Source organism: Mustela lutreola, chromosome 7 (assembly GCF_030435805.1).
Source record: "Mustela lutreola isolate mMusLut2 chromosome 7, mMusLut2.pri, whole genome shotgun sequence".
Taxonomy (NCBI): Eukaryota; Metazoa; Chordata; class Mammalia; order Carnivora; family Mustelidae; genus Mustela; species Mustela lutreola.
Window position 1 is genome coordinate 105,114,443 of NC_081296.1, and position 13,226 is coordinate 105,127,668.

Genomic DNA, 13,226 nt, shown 5'->3' on the forward strand with positions numbered 1-13,226 from the left:
GTCTCCTTTTCATCTATAAAATTCTATAAATTTATCTATACATTCATTAACTTACCATTTTGTTTTGTCCTTTAGTTTTGGAGGCTGAAAATTACTTTTTGACATTAAGAAGAGGGCCCTGGAATAAAATTTTCAGTTAAAGAGCAATACTGAAATACTTTTATTACTTCATCTAATAATCAGAATGAATATTCTGTAATGCATTTATACAAATTATTAAATATGTAGGCACTGATGAAAACTGGTATGGAATATGAAAATTAATTTTTTAAAAAAGATATTTTTTTAAAGTTTACCAATAATGTGGTTTTAAATATGTATGTATGTATGTATGTATGTAATCTCTGTACCCAACACAGGGCTTTAATTTACAACCCCGAGATGTAGAATCCATACTCTACCAACTGACCTAGCCAGGAACCCCTGGAAATCAAATTTTTAATATTTCAGATATCTTATAGAAAATTTCTCCTAGGTATAGAGAGGATATTTAAATTTCAAACAAGCTCTTATTCACAAGGTAAAGCTACCAAATGTTAGAGAAGGGTTTTATTATAATACTGTTAGTGTATATAACTAGCATTGTATCTTATGCACACGTGTATATATAATTATGTATCATTCTGTAACACAGAGATGATATATTACTCTAACATTAGGTTGTATGCTTAATGGAAGATTTGTCTCTATAATTATTTTGGGTATACAGGCAAATTATATGAATTTCCTAGTCTTTTCCCCTCTTTCAGATAATAATTTTCCACATTTTCTCATTATGAATGATGTAGAAGTCAACATGCAAGAGGACTTTCTCTATGAATTCACCTTTGACTCATTTTCTAGGGCTGTGGGGGCAGAAGGATGGAAGATTTAAGAAGGAAATTCTAAAATGCTCTATTTCAATATTTTCTACAAAACCCTTTACAGGTTTCTAAGCAAACTCCTTAGTCCTTTTTTAAATATCAGAGATATTTTATTTTTTTAAATGAAATGATTCTTATATAAAGATTATATTACTACTACCCTGAGACATTATTTCAAATCCTGTTCTTTAGTTTTTATTTAACCAATTATTATAATTATATTAGGTAATTTTACATTGCTTTTTCACTAATAATTTTTCATGTTGCTTTGGTTTATACATATGTAATAGCTGCCACTAACAGCTAAAAGAATTTGCTTAATAATTCACCAACTAAAAAAAATATTTTTTTTAAACCACATAATTTACCAGCTATTAGACATTTAGGTTTTCTTCCCTTATTAACCTGAAATGGGTAATTCTTAGCTTTTCCTTTTCTTGAATTATCTCCCAAGTATAATTTTCCAAGTAGTAGAATCAATGAAACATTTGTATTGTCCATAACAACAATATCAAATTATTTTCCTGAAGGTCTCTACTTAATGGCATTCCAGCTGAAAGTAGATATCTTTTACCTTGTGTGTCTTTAGTTACTTATGAGGTCAAATAGTTTTTCAAGTTTCTTTGTATCTTTTGCATCATAAACAATCTATCTTTTGCCCATAGAGTCACTAAATGAATTCTTTATGTAATATATACTAATCTACTATCCATCATGCTAGAAGAACACTTTCCCCACTCTGTTTTCTTTTCAATTTTATACTATATAACAGTTCAAATTTTAGCACAATTTATATTTTCCTTCAAAGTACTAAAAATCCTTTCAAACGCTCTCAAATATTTTTTCTGAGAGACAATATGTCCTATAATGTAAATACTAATTATGCTAAGCAAAGCTACCTCTTCATTATCCCTTGACAAAAGAAAAGTAAACAAAATAAAAAAAGAATAGAAAAAAAATCTCATCTGCATCCTTTATCATTTGGCTATAATTCAGCTTAGAACAGAAAAAGAAACAGGTTCAACTGATGGAAGAATGAATGTAAAGACTTAAAATAGCTTTTTGAATGATAACTGCCATGTTCTAATATGATTATTAAAGATTTGTTTTACGAAAAATCTTCAAATAGTACTGACAATTCACCCCATGCTGCCTTAGGAACAGCAATAAAAGAGAGCAAATGTTAGGTGCAATTATTACCCCTAGGTCCCTTACAACACCTTTACTATTTTGACATATTTGAAAATGAGCTGGGAACACCCAGGTTATCAATATTTCATTCTCCTCAAAGACTTTATTAATAACTATATAATTGCAGACAGTAAGAACACCTCATTGGATGGAGATCAAACATAGGTGGTTGGAGTTCTCCAAGTTCAATCGCTGTTATTCCCACTGCCCAGATATCACAGAGCTGGTTGTAGCCACCATTCTTTTCTACTGCTGCAACTTCTGGGGCCATCCTAGAGGGAATCAGTGAATATAACATCTTTAGTTTTTAAAAGTGATAGGAAATCTGCTATTTTTTGTTAGATTCACTGAACTAGAGGGAAAGAGGCTGACAGATGTTTACTAGGAAAGACTTAGTAAAGAAAGTATATATATAGGTATACTCTTTTAAAATTCAGTATTTAAAAATCTTGGGGTCTTCTCTGAAGAATCGTGCTCTGAGGAAAATTTGTGTTGGTCTTTAGCTTCTGTTTTGTGAATCTTGTCATATAATACAGGAAAAGAATACCTAAATCTCTATAATGGTCAGAAATGTTCCCAAAGGAGGTGAGAATGAATCAGCAGGGAGCTAAGGCAGGGTAAAGAGCCTCAACATTTTAGTCAGAGGAAACAAGTGCAAATGCAGGGAGATAGCACAGAACACCTGGAAAGGTGATAGGACAGTGCTATTCAATGATCTACAGCCCTACATGGAGCCATAAACTGCTTGTTACGAGTTTATGTTAAGCACAGAAATTGAGAGTATTAACTTTTGTCCAAATAACATGATCATTTTTTAGTAATACATTTCTAACTTATTTTTAAAAAATTTCTTCAGTCTATCATGAGCAGGGAATTTTAGAAAATTGGTTGTTCACCACAGCTAGTTTGAGAGGGTCTCAAAAGTATTTGTAAAACAAACCTCAGAGGGAGGAGCTAGATAATGAGTGGCCTAACTGATTATATAAGGAAGCTTAGACTTTATTGTGAAAACAGGGTAATTCTGGGGGGTAAACTTGATCTAAAATTCATGGCAATGTGAAGGACACGAGAGGAGATAAAAACAGAGTCAGATGAATGAGTTCGAAGCCTATTTAAAAAATACAAGGGAGGGGCGCCTGGGTGGCTCACTGGGTTGAGCCACTGCCTTAGGCTCAGGTTATGATCCCAGTGTCCTGGGATCAAGTCCCGCATCAGGCTCTCTGCTCAGCGGGAGTCTGCTTTCCTCTCTCTCTGCCTGCTTCTCCGTCTACTTGTGGTTTCTCTCTGTCAAATAAATAAATAAAATCTTTAAAAAAAAAAAATACAAGGGAAAAAAGATAAAGGGCTTTCCAAATGCAGGGGCAGAGGGGACTGAATGAAATGGTTGACAGAAGAGATTGATCTGAGTATGAAATGCTTGTGGGTATTGGAGTAGAGCTATTATCAAATAACTGTGAATGTATCTAAGATAGAACTTAGTAGCTGAGTTGTAGTTATTGTTTGGGATTCAGTGATATATAATGATGGCATTTGAAGTTATAAAGTATAAATATTAAGCAGGAGAAATACTCTTTTTTTACTCTTTACTATTTTAAAACTAATTTATGTTAAATATCCACAAGGTAGAAGTTGCTTGTATTTTTTATTTATTTTTAAAAGAGTTTATTTATTTATTTGAGAGAGAGAGCATGAGTAGGGAGAGGAGCAGAGGGAGAGGGAGAAGCAGACTTTCTGCCAAGCAGGGGGCCCAATGTAGGGCATGATCCCAGGACCCTGAGATCATGACCTTAGTTGAAGGCAGACACTTAACTGACTGAGCCACCCAGGTGCCCCTGGAAGTTCCCTCTACATGTATTTAGATTACAAAAAGTTACATAGAACAATGTCTCTCAACTTAAAGGGGTTTAGGGATATAAAATACATACACTAAAAATGTTAATATGTAGATGTACCTGCTGTATGAAGTACTATGTACATAAGAATGGATATAGAAGTAAAGAGAAGAAAATAATGATTACTGTGGAACAAAATGACGAAATGCAAGTATCACAGAAGTTGAGCTGGAACCCTAAGAAAGCATATGGGTTTCAGCTCTTCTGCCCAGCAGAATCAGTAGTGGTAGGTTAAGTGTAGCACCAAGTCGACCAGGAGTGTTGCACTTCCTGGCGCAGTGGGAAGCCAAGCTATGACTGCTCAGTCTACCATGTGTGACGAAAGGCACAGTATGCACCACTTTTAAGACAGGGCAGGACTTAAAGATAAACAGAGCAGATGGATATACTAGGGAGGTAATAATACTTAATATAATCAGGGTACAAAAAACAAATTTTGACTAGAGAAGAATGTTCACAGGGAAGGACAATCACAGAAAGAGTCTGAGGAAGGAAATAGGCATAATCTAACTTCACTATGTTTTCTTTCAATTTTCACTTAAGTGATATTTAGTGGGCCTTTATTTTTCCTGTTGTTATAATTGGTATGTGTTGACAAAGAGAATTTAGACTCTATGGAAGAAAACAAGTCACACATTATCCTACTCAAAGACAGCCACCCTTTCACTTATTTACATCCATAAGTTTTACTCACACATGTATCTTCTATAACATGGCACTATGCGACTTTTAATCTTACATGTTATTTTTTTTTAAAGATTTTATTTATTTATTTGACAGACAGAGATTACAAGTAGGCAGAGAGGCAGGCAGAGAGAGAGGGGGGGAAGCAGGCTCCCTGCTGAGCAGAGAGCCCGATGTGGGGCTCAATCCCAGAACCCTGAGATCATGACCTGAGCCGAAGGTAGAGGCTTAACCCACTGAGCCACCCAGGTGCCCCTCTTACATGTTATTTTTAATCTTGCTTTTTTGAATAATAATATATCATGAGCTTATCCACTGACCATTCACCTTTTACAATAGGATTTTTAATACCAGCAATTTACTCCATAGATCTGAATAAACGTACATAATTTCCTTAACTAATTCTTCTTACACATGCATACTTTCCCTCAGTTTTTCATTATTAAAGTACAGTGATAAAGTTCTTCATATAATAATCTGTGTCTCTCTGATAAATTACTATAAGGAGAATTCAGGCTAAAAAACATTAACACTGTTAAAGGTTTCTGAAAAAACATTATTGCCAAATTATCCTTCAAAATTGTTCTAAAAATTTCCACTTTCACTGTCAAATATTTAGTGACAGTGATAGGCATTACCTGTGATTCCAAATATTTTCCAATTCAGTGGAAAAGAATGGTGTTGTTTGATTAATTCACATTTTTGGTCATCATTAGGGGAAACAATTTTCGTACTTCATGACATATGTATTATTTTAATAACTCTGCTCCTAATGAAATATTCTACTGATTTATTAAGAACTTACATATTAAAGATATTAGAACCTATTTTTGTCATTAAAAATTTTTTTTTGATTTATTTATTTGTGAGAAAGAGCACAAGCAGGGGGATGGGAGGGGTCAGAGGGAGAGAGAGAAGCAGACTTCCTACTGAGCAGGGAGTGAGACGTGGGGCTTGATCCCCGGACCCTGGGATCATGACCTGAGCCAAAGGCAGAGGCTTAACCAATTGAGCCAGCCAGGTGCCCCTATTTTGTCATATTTTAGTGGATATTTCCTGATTTGTTACTTGCCGTTCACTTTTGTTCAACCTAGTGTTCAACTTTAAATTTTCATGTAGTTAAATCTATCAATTTTTCCCTTTAATGTTTTATGCTTTTATGCCCAGAAAGCTTTACTCTTTTTTTTTTTTTTTTAAGATTTTATTTATTTTATTTTAGAGCAAGAGAGTGAGGGAGCAGGAAAAGGGACAGAGGGAGAGGGAGAGAATCTGAAGCAAATTCTATGCTAAGCACAGAGCCCTATGAAGGGCTCACTCTCACAACCCGGAGATCATGACCTGAGCTGAAACCAGGAGTTGGATGCTTACTGATTAAGCCACACAGGCACCCTGTGTGGGTGTAAGCCTACCCTGGCTTACTCAACTTTTAAAGGAGATAGTCACTGATAGTTCATTTGGTTTCACTTTTATATTTAACTATTTCCATATACAATTTATTTTGGCATTAGGTAAGAGGTATGGAGCGACTTTAAATTTCTTTCCAAATAGTAAGTTACCCAAACACTGCATATTTAAAAATCCAACCTTTCATACAAATTTTAACTGTCACCATTTTATAATGTTCACTAAATTATTTTATATATTAAGGCTTATTACTAGCTTTTGCATTATATTTCAATTATCTATCTTCATTGATGAAAGCAGTGTTTTAGAAAGATCATTTTGTCAGTACTTGGTAAGATGCATGAATTTTAAACAACCAGAAAGTGAAGTCCTGGATTAAAAGAGAATCAATACCAAAAGCAGGCTAATAAAATGACAAGAGATTATACATAAGAGTCTTTTTTTTTTTTTTAAATCTCATAGTTATGAGTCCTCTTAATATAAAACTCCAGGGACAAAAGGAATTATTAGCACTTTAACACAGGGAAAGCTGGACAATAAAAACAGGTATCAAAGTTCCCTAACCCAATCACAAGAATGACAATATGAAGGAGCATGCAAATTTCCAGACTTTAAACTATCAACTGTATCACTAAGTATCTATGCTGATCACCAACTCTGAAGAAATGAAAACCCACAAAATCTAATCATAAAATATCTTACCAGTAGGGAGTGCCAATGAAAGATTTTCTCTTTGCAATGGTGGCTGTTATTTTTGCAGCCACGCCAAAGTCAGCTAGGAAAAAGATTGAATAAAAATTTTAGTTCTTTCAATAAAGTTACCCACATTTCTAAATTTCACCCTAAGGCATGGCATTACTGTAAGAAAATGGCATTAATTTTACCCTTAGGCATGGCAGTAGTAATGCTAAGGAAATGTATGTAAATTGAGTACCTAAATATTTTCTTGCTTGGTTTATAACATTCATTAAAGGAAAATCATTTTTTGGCACTTTACCAGAATGAAACATACTTTATAAAGAACCAAATTAATAAAAAATTAATTATAAACACACTGAAGTTAATTAGGGAAAAAAAGATAAAAAAATAAACCACCCACCTAGATGCCTTTTACTCTAATAGAACTAGGGTAGTATTTTGGTGCTATTAAAGAAAGTCTTTTTTTTCTCTATACTTTTTAAATCGTTGTTACACATGACTGTAAAAAACTAAATATATTTATAGTTCATTTTTATCATTTAACACCTCAGGGAATCAATTATTATTCTCCTTAACTATTAATGTTGATGACTGAATAATGTTCCATAAGTGGATTTATTATAGCTTAACAGTTTTTCTTTTCTTTTTTTTTTTTTTAAAGATTTTTATAATTTACTTATGAGAGAGAGACACAAAGAGAGACAGAGGGAGAGAGAGCCAGCAAGCACACAGAGGAACAGAGGGAGATGGACAAGGAGGCTCCACGTTGAGTGCCAACCCCTTTGTGGGGCTACTTCCCAGGACCCTGAGATCATGACCTGAGCCGAAATCAAGAGTCAGATGCTTAACCAACTGAGCCACCCAGGTCCCCTAGTTTAAGTTTTTTCTATTGCTAGCCCTACGTTTGTACTTTTTTCTGTTATAATGTATAATTAATAATTCTATGAATATAGATTTTTTTTCTTTAGGATTAACTTCCTTAAGAGTCTTAGCAGTATAATTACTGGCTCAAACATGAATATTACTGAGGTTCTTGATATGAATATTAAGCTTGTACAATGTTAATTCTCATTTAAAATTAATTTTATTCAATCTTTTTGGGAAAAAGTTTGAGGAACTTGAAATAACATACCTAATTTTACATCACCATGATCTGTCAATAAAATATTTGCACCCTAAAACAAAAATATAAATATAAATACTATTGAATTAGCATCATAAAACTCCTTCCAATAAAATTATTAATTTAAGCATACTAAATGAACTTACTTTGATATCTCTATGCATTTTGCCCTTAGTATGCAAATAGGCAAGACCCTGAAGTTAAAAAAAAAAAAAAAGTATGCATTAGCAAAAAAGCAAACTTAACACCTACATTTATTAGTAAATCTTTTTACTTTTTACTAATAATCAATGTTTATTGTATTTCAAATTCATTTTCTGGTAAAAATCATAAATACTTTACTGTAATACCATCACCACAATCAAGATAATGAACATATCCATTACTCCCAAAAAGTCCCTCTTACATACAAATGCTGGTCTGTTTTCTATCACTACAGATTTAAATTTTCTATAGTTTTATGTAAACTGAATTATATAGTTTTTTTTTTTGTCTCATCCCTTTCATTCACAATAATTAGTTTGAGATTCCTTGTTAATGTGTATATCAATAGTTCATTCTTCTTAGAGTAGTATTCCTTTGTACAGATATATCAGAATTTGTTTACACATCCACCTGTTAATAGACATTTGGATTGTTTACAGTTTTTGGCTTTTATAAATAAAGTTGCCATTAAGGTTCATATACAAGTATTGATATGATGTGCAACCCCCTCAGATAAATACCTAGCAGTGTAATGACTGAATTCTATGGTGGTAATAAATTTAAACTTTTAGGTAACTGCCAAACTGTTTTCCAAAGAAGCTGTTCCATTTTATATTGAAACCAGCAGGGTATGAGAATTTCAGTGATCCATATCCTCATCACCCTTCTTACAGTCAGTCTTTTGAATTTTAATCATTCTTTGGTGAAGTGTCTGGTTTTTGTTTTTTGTTTGTTTTTGAAGCTCCAAGTGACTTTATTAAGCACGATTCACAGGTTGGGCAGCATCCCATCTATCAAGTAGAGGAGAGCTCCAAGGAGTTTTACAAAATTCCTAGGAAATAGGGTGGGACAAGAAGTTATTAACAAGAGAAAAATTGATTCAGGCAGGGTCACCTTCCCTTAGGGGGGATGGAGAGGGCCCGTGTGATAGATTCCTCACTGATGTTGGTCAGGAATTTCCCGATCAGCATTAGAGAAGTGTCTGTTCAAATTTTTTGTCCATTTATCTATTGGGCTCATGTTTTTATTATTACTGACTTTTGAGTTATTTATGTCCTCTCGATACAATTGTATTCTTGATCAGATATACACTTTACAAATATCTCTAATCTGCAGTTTTTCTTGTCATTCTCTTAACAGCGTCTCTAGAAGAATGGAAGTTTTCAATTTTAATAGTCTAATTTACCAAGATTTTCTTTTATGGATCATGTTTTCCGTGTTATACCTGAAAATGCTTTGCTGAATTCAAGACCACAAAAGTTTCTCGATTCCTTCTAGCAGTTCTAGTTTTAGGTTTTAACATTTAGATCTATGATTACTTTTAGGTTTTTACATATGATATGAAGTATAGAAGTTCATGTGTTGGCATATGGATGTCCAATTATTCCAATACCATTTATTGAAAAGTCTATACTTTCTTCACTGATTTGTCTTTTCAACTTTGTTAAAAATCAGCAGCCCATATATGTGCAGATTTAATTCTGGTCTTTCTATTCTGTTCCAGTAAGCTATTTTTCTACTCTTATGCCAATGCCACTATGTTTTGATTAATATAGTTGTATAAGTCTTAGAACTGCTGTTGGCTCTCAAATTTTATGTTCCTTTTTAAAGTTGTTTGACTATTCCAGGTTCTTTGTACATCCACAGTGATTTCAGAATGAGCTTTTCAATTTCTATAAAAAAAAGTGCTTCCATGGATTTTGTTTGGGATTGCACTGAATCTATAGATCAACTTGGGGAGAACTGGCATCGTAACTACTGTTTAATCTCCTGATCCCTGAATATGGTATAGTTCCCCATTTACTTAGGTCTTTGTTAGTTTTTCTTATCAGTTTTGTAGTTTTTAGTATGCATGGATTTACATATCTTTTGTCATACACATTTCCTTAAGAATGCCATATTTTTTGTTATTATAAAAGTTCTAATTGTCTGCTGCTAGGGTATAGAAATCCAATTGATCTTGTACATGCATCTTGAATCCTGCAAACATTATAGCCTCACTTATTAGTTCTAGAAGCTACTTTGTAGATTCTATTCCATTTTTTATACATATTTCTATATCATTTATATATTTATATATTATTTATATATTATATGTATTATTTATATATATTTCTATATCATTTTTTAAATGATTATATGGTCTGTGAATATTGTTTTACTTCTTACTTTCTCATCTGGATGCCTTTTATTTCATCTTTTTCTTATTGCCCTGGCTGAAACCTCCAGTACAATGTTGAAAAGAAGTGATGAGAGCAGACATTCTTGCACTGTTTGATTGATCTTGGTGGAAAAACATACAGCATTTTATCATTAAGTATGACTTAGTGGTAGGTTTTTTCGTAAGTGTTCTTTATCAGGTTGAACAAGTTCCTTTCTACTCCTGGTATGCTCAGAATCTTTATGAGGCATAAATGCTAGACTTTGCTAAATGTTTTTTTTTATTTATGATGATCATACAGTTTTCTCATTTTGTTTGCTATTATGGTCAATTACTTGAAATAATTTTTGAGCATTACATCAAAATTGCATTCTAGGATAAACCCTACTTATTGGTGATGTATTATCCTTTCAAATATGTTGTTGTATTACCCCTGCTAACCTCTTATTTTCCTTTTAAAGTTTTGTATCTGTGTTATGTAGGATATCATTAGTCTGTAGTTTTGTTCTCTTGCAGTATTATTTGATTTTGGTTTTGGAGAAATCCTGGTTCATAAAATCATTTGGGAAGTAGTCATTCTTTACACTATATTTTCTAGATAAGTTTGCGTAGAATTGACATTATTTCTTTCTTAAATGTTTGGTAGAATTTATGTATCTACATCATCTGATTTGGGAGTTTTCTTTGTGGGAATATATATAAACATTCTGTCGTAATATCTTTACGTTCATTCCTAATATTATTTTTAATTTTCTCCTAGAAGATGATCAATTTTATTGATTATTGATCTTCTCAAAGAATCAGATTTTGGTTTTATTGATTTTTTTCATATTTTCTGCTATTTCATTGACTTCTATTCTTTATTACTTCCTTTCTCTGTTTACCTTGGATTTAATTTGATTTTTTAAAAAATTTTCTTAAGGTGGAATTTGAAGATACTAATTTCAGACCTTTTTTCCCTTTCTAATAGAAGTGCTCAGTGCTATAAACTTCCTTCTAAGTATTGCTTTAGGAATACCCCAAATCTTCATGTGTTATATTTCCATTTCATTTGGTTCAAAATACTTTTTAGTTTCTCTTCTGATTTCTTCTTTAGAGCCATGGGTTACTTAACAGTGCTTTATTTAGTTTCCACATATTGGGAGATATTCCAGAAATACTTCTGTTAATTTTTAATTTAATGCAATGTGATCAGAGAACATACTTTGTATTACTTCAATCCTCTAAAATGTATTAAGACATATTTTATAGCTCAAAATATGGTCTATCATGATAAATGCTCTAAGGGTACTTGAGAAGTATATGTATCACACTGTTAGACTGAAATGTCAGTTAGGTCAAGCTGGTTGGTTGTATTGATTTTCTGCCTACTTGCTCCACAAAATTATTGTGAGAGGAGTATATGTGATTATAATTGTATGTCTATCTTCCTAACAATTCTCTCAGTTTTTGCTCTTTTATTTTGAAGCTGTGTTATTGGGGTTTTCTTAAACATTTAGGGTTGTTACATCTTTGACGAAGTGGCCCTAAAGAAGTGTTAGTCTTTGCTCTGAAGTCTACTTTATCTGATATAATAATGGCCACTCCAAGTTCCTCTTTAATAGTTAGTATGATACATCTTTTTCTTTACTTTTGACTATTTGTGTTTTTATAAAAGTACAGGCAGCATCTAGTTGGGTCTTACATTTTTCCATTCTGACAATTTCTGCCCTTATTTATTTTTTTAAAAAAATTTTATGTAATAACAATTATTTGTAATAGGATGTACAGCATGATGATTTGATATGGACATACATAGTGAAGTGATTATTTGAGTCAAGCTAGTTAACATATCATCTCTTCATAGTTATGGTTTGGGTCTTTTTGTAACAAGAGCACCTGAAATTTACTCTCAACATATTTCCAGTATTCAGTACAGTATTATTAACTATTGTCATGCTGTACATTAGTCATCAGTCAATCTATCTGGCTGCGGCTTTATAGTCTGACCAACATCTCTGCATTTCTCATCCCTGACCCCAAAGTTCCTGGTAGCCATCATTCATTCCACTCTCTACATTTGTAAGTTCAACTGTTTTAATTCTACATATAAGTGACTTATGCAGTCTTTGTCTCTAGTGCCTGGCTTATTTCTGGCTTATTTCATTCAGTACAATGTCCTACATTCAAATATGTTGTCACAAATGACAAGATTTCCTTCTTTCTTATGATTGAATAATATTCCACTGTATATATACACTATGCCTTCTCCATTCATCTGTCAACAGACACCAAAGGTGGAAGTTTGTCAGCATAATAGAATTTCAAAATTGGAACTAATCTTGGTAGATTAGTAAGGGCATCTTACTAATTAGATGGGCATTAGGAGGGCATCCTTACCAATGATCATTTATATACTTGGGGAATAGAACCATAAAAAGATTGTTAGTCATATACCAGGGACAATGCAAATTCAAGTTTTCATTTTCTTTTTTACTACCATTTAGTACTCTATCCATTACTTAAAGCAATGACTTCAGGAAATTAAAATTAAAAAAAGAATCTGTGAACAATTCTCTGCTATGATGTCTGATTAGTTTTGTATTTTATCTGAATTCAAAAAGTAGATTAGATATCTAAGTTACGGGACTATTACAGAAATATATATATGTATGACGAATTTACTTTTGTGTATTTAACACTCAGATTTGACATGTATGTCTTCTAAAGCATGAGGAAACCAACTCTTAGAAATTAGAGTTTTCTCTTAAGTCAATCTCCCAGTTTCCAAAATATGGAAAAAGAACATACAGATCATCAATTTCACTTGTAAACAAAGTACAAGACCTAGGAAATGTAGGGATAGAAGCATTAATTAACAATTATCAGTTGTAAATTACCAAAATAAAAAATGTAATCACTACTACTTAATTCTGAATTTAAATGCTTTAAAGGATATGAACAAAATTATTATTTGCTAGTTTTCTGAGGCACTAAAAAATAACTACATTGGGAGAAATGCTGCA

General features: G+C 32.5%; 1 protein-coding gene across 4 annotated transcripts in view; it reads right to left on the reverse strand.

Moving 5' to 3' along the window:
* MAP4K5 (mitogen-activated protein kinase kinase kinase kinase 5) overlaps window positions 1-13,226 on the reverse strand; it is a 115,269-nt gene that overhangs the window by 46,684 nt on the left and 55,359 nt on the right. For all 4 annotated transcript variants that reach the window (XM_059182051.1, XM_059182049.1, XM_059182050.1 and 1 more), the window contains exons 7-11: window positions 8,003-8,050; window positions 7,866-7,908; window positions 6,737-6,809; window positions 2,195-2,326; window positions 56-118 (exon numbers count right to left, since the gene is read on the reverse strand). In XM_059182051.1, the coding sequence (XP_059038034.1) occupies window positions 56-118; window positions 2,195-2,326; window positions 6,737-6,809; window positions 7,866-7,908; window positions 8,003-8,050 (359 nt within the window). The remainder of the gene's footprint in view (window positions 1-55; window positions 119-2,194; window positions 2,327-6,736; window positions 6,810-7,865; window positions 7,909-8,002; window positions 8,051-13,226) is intronic.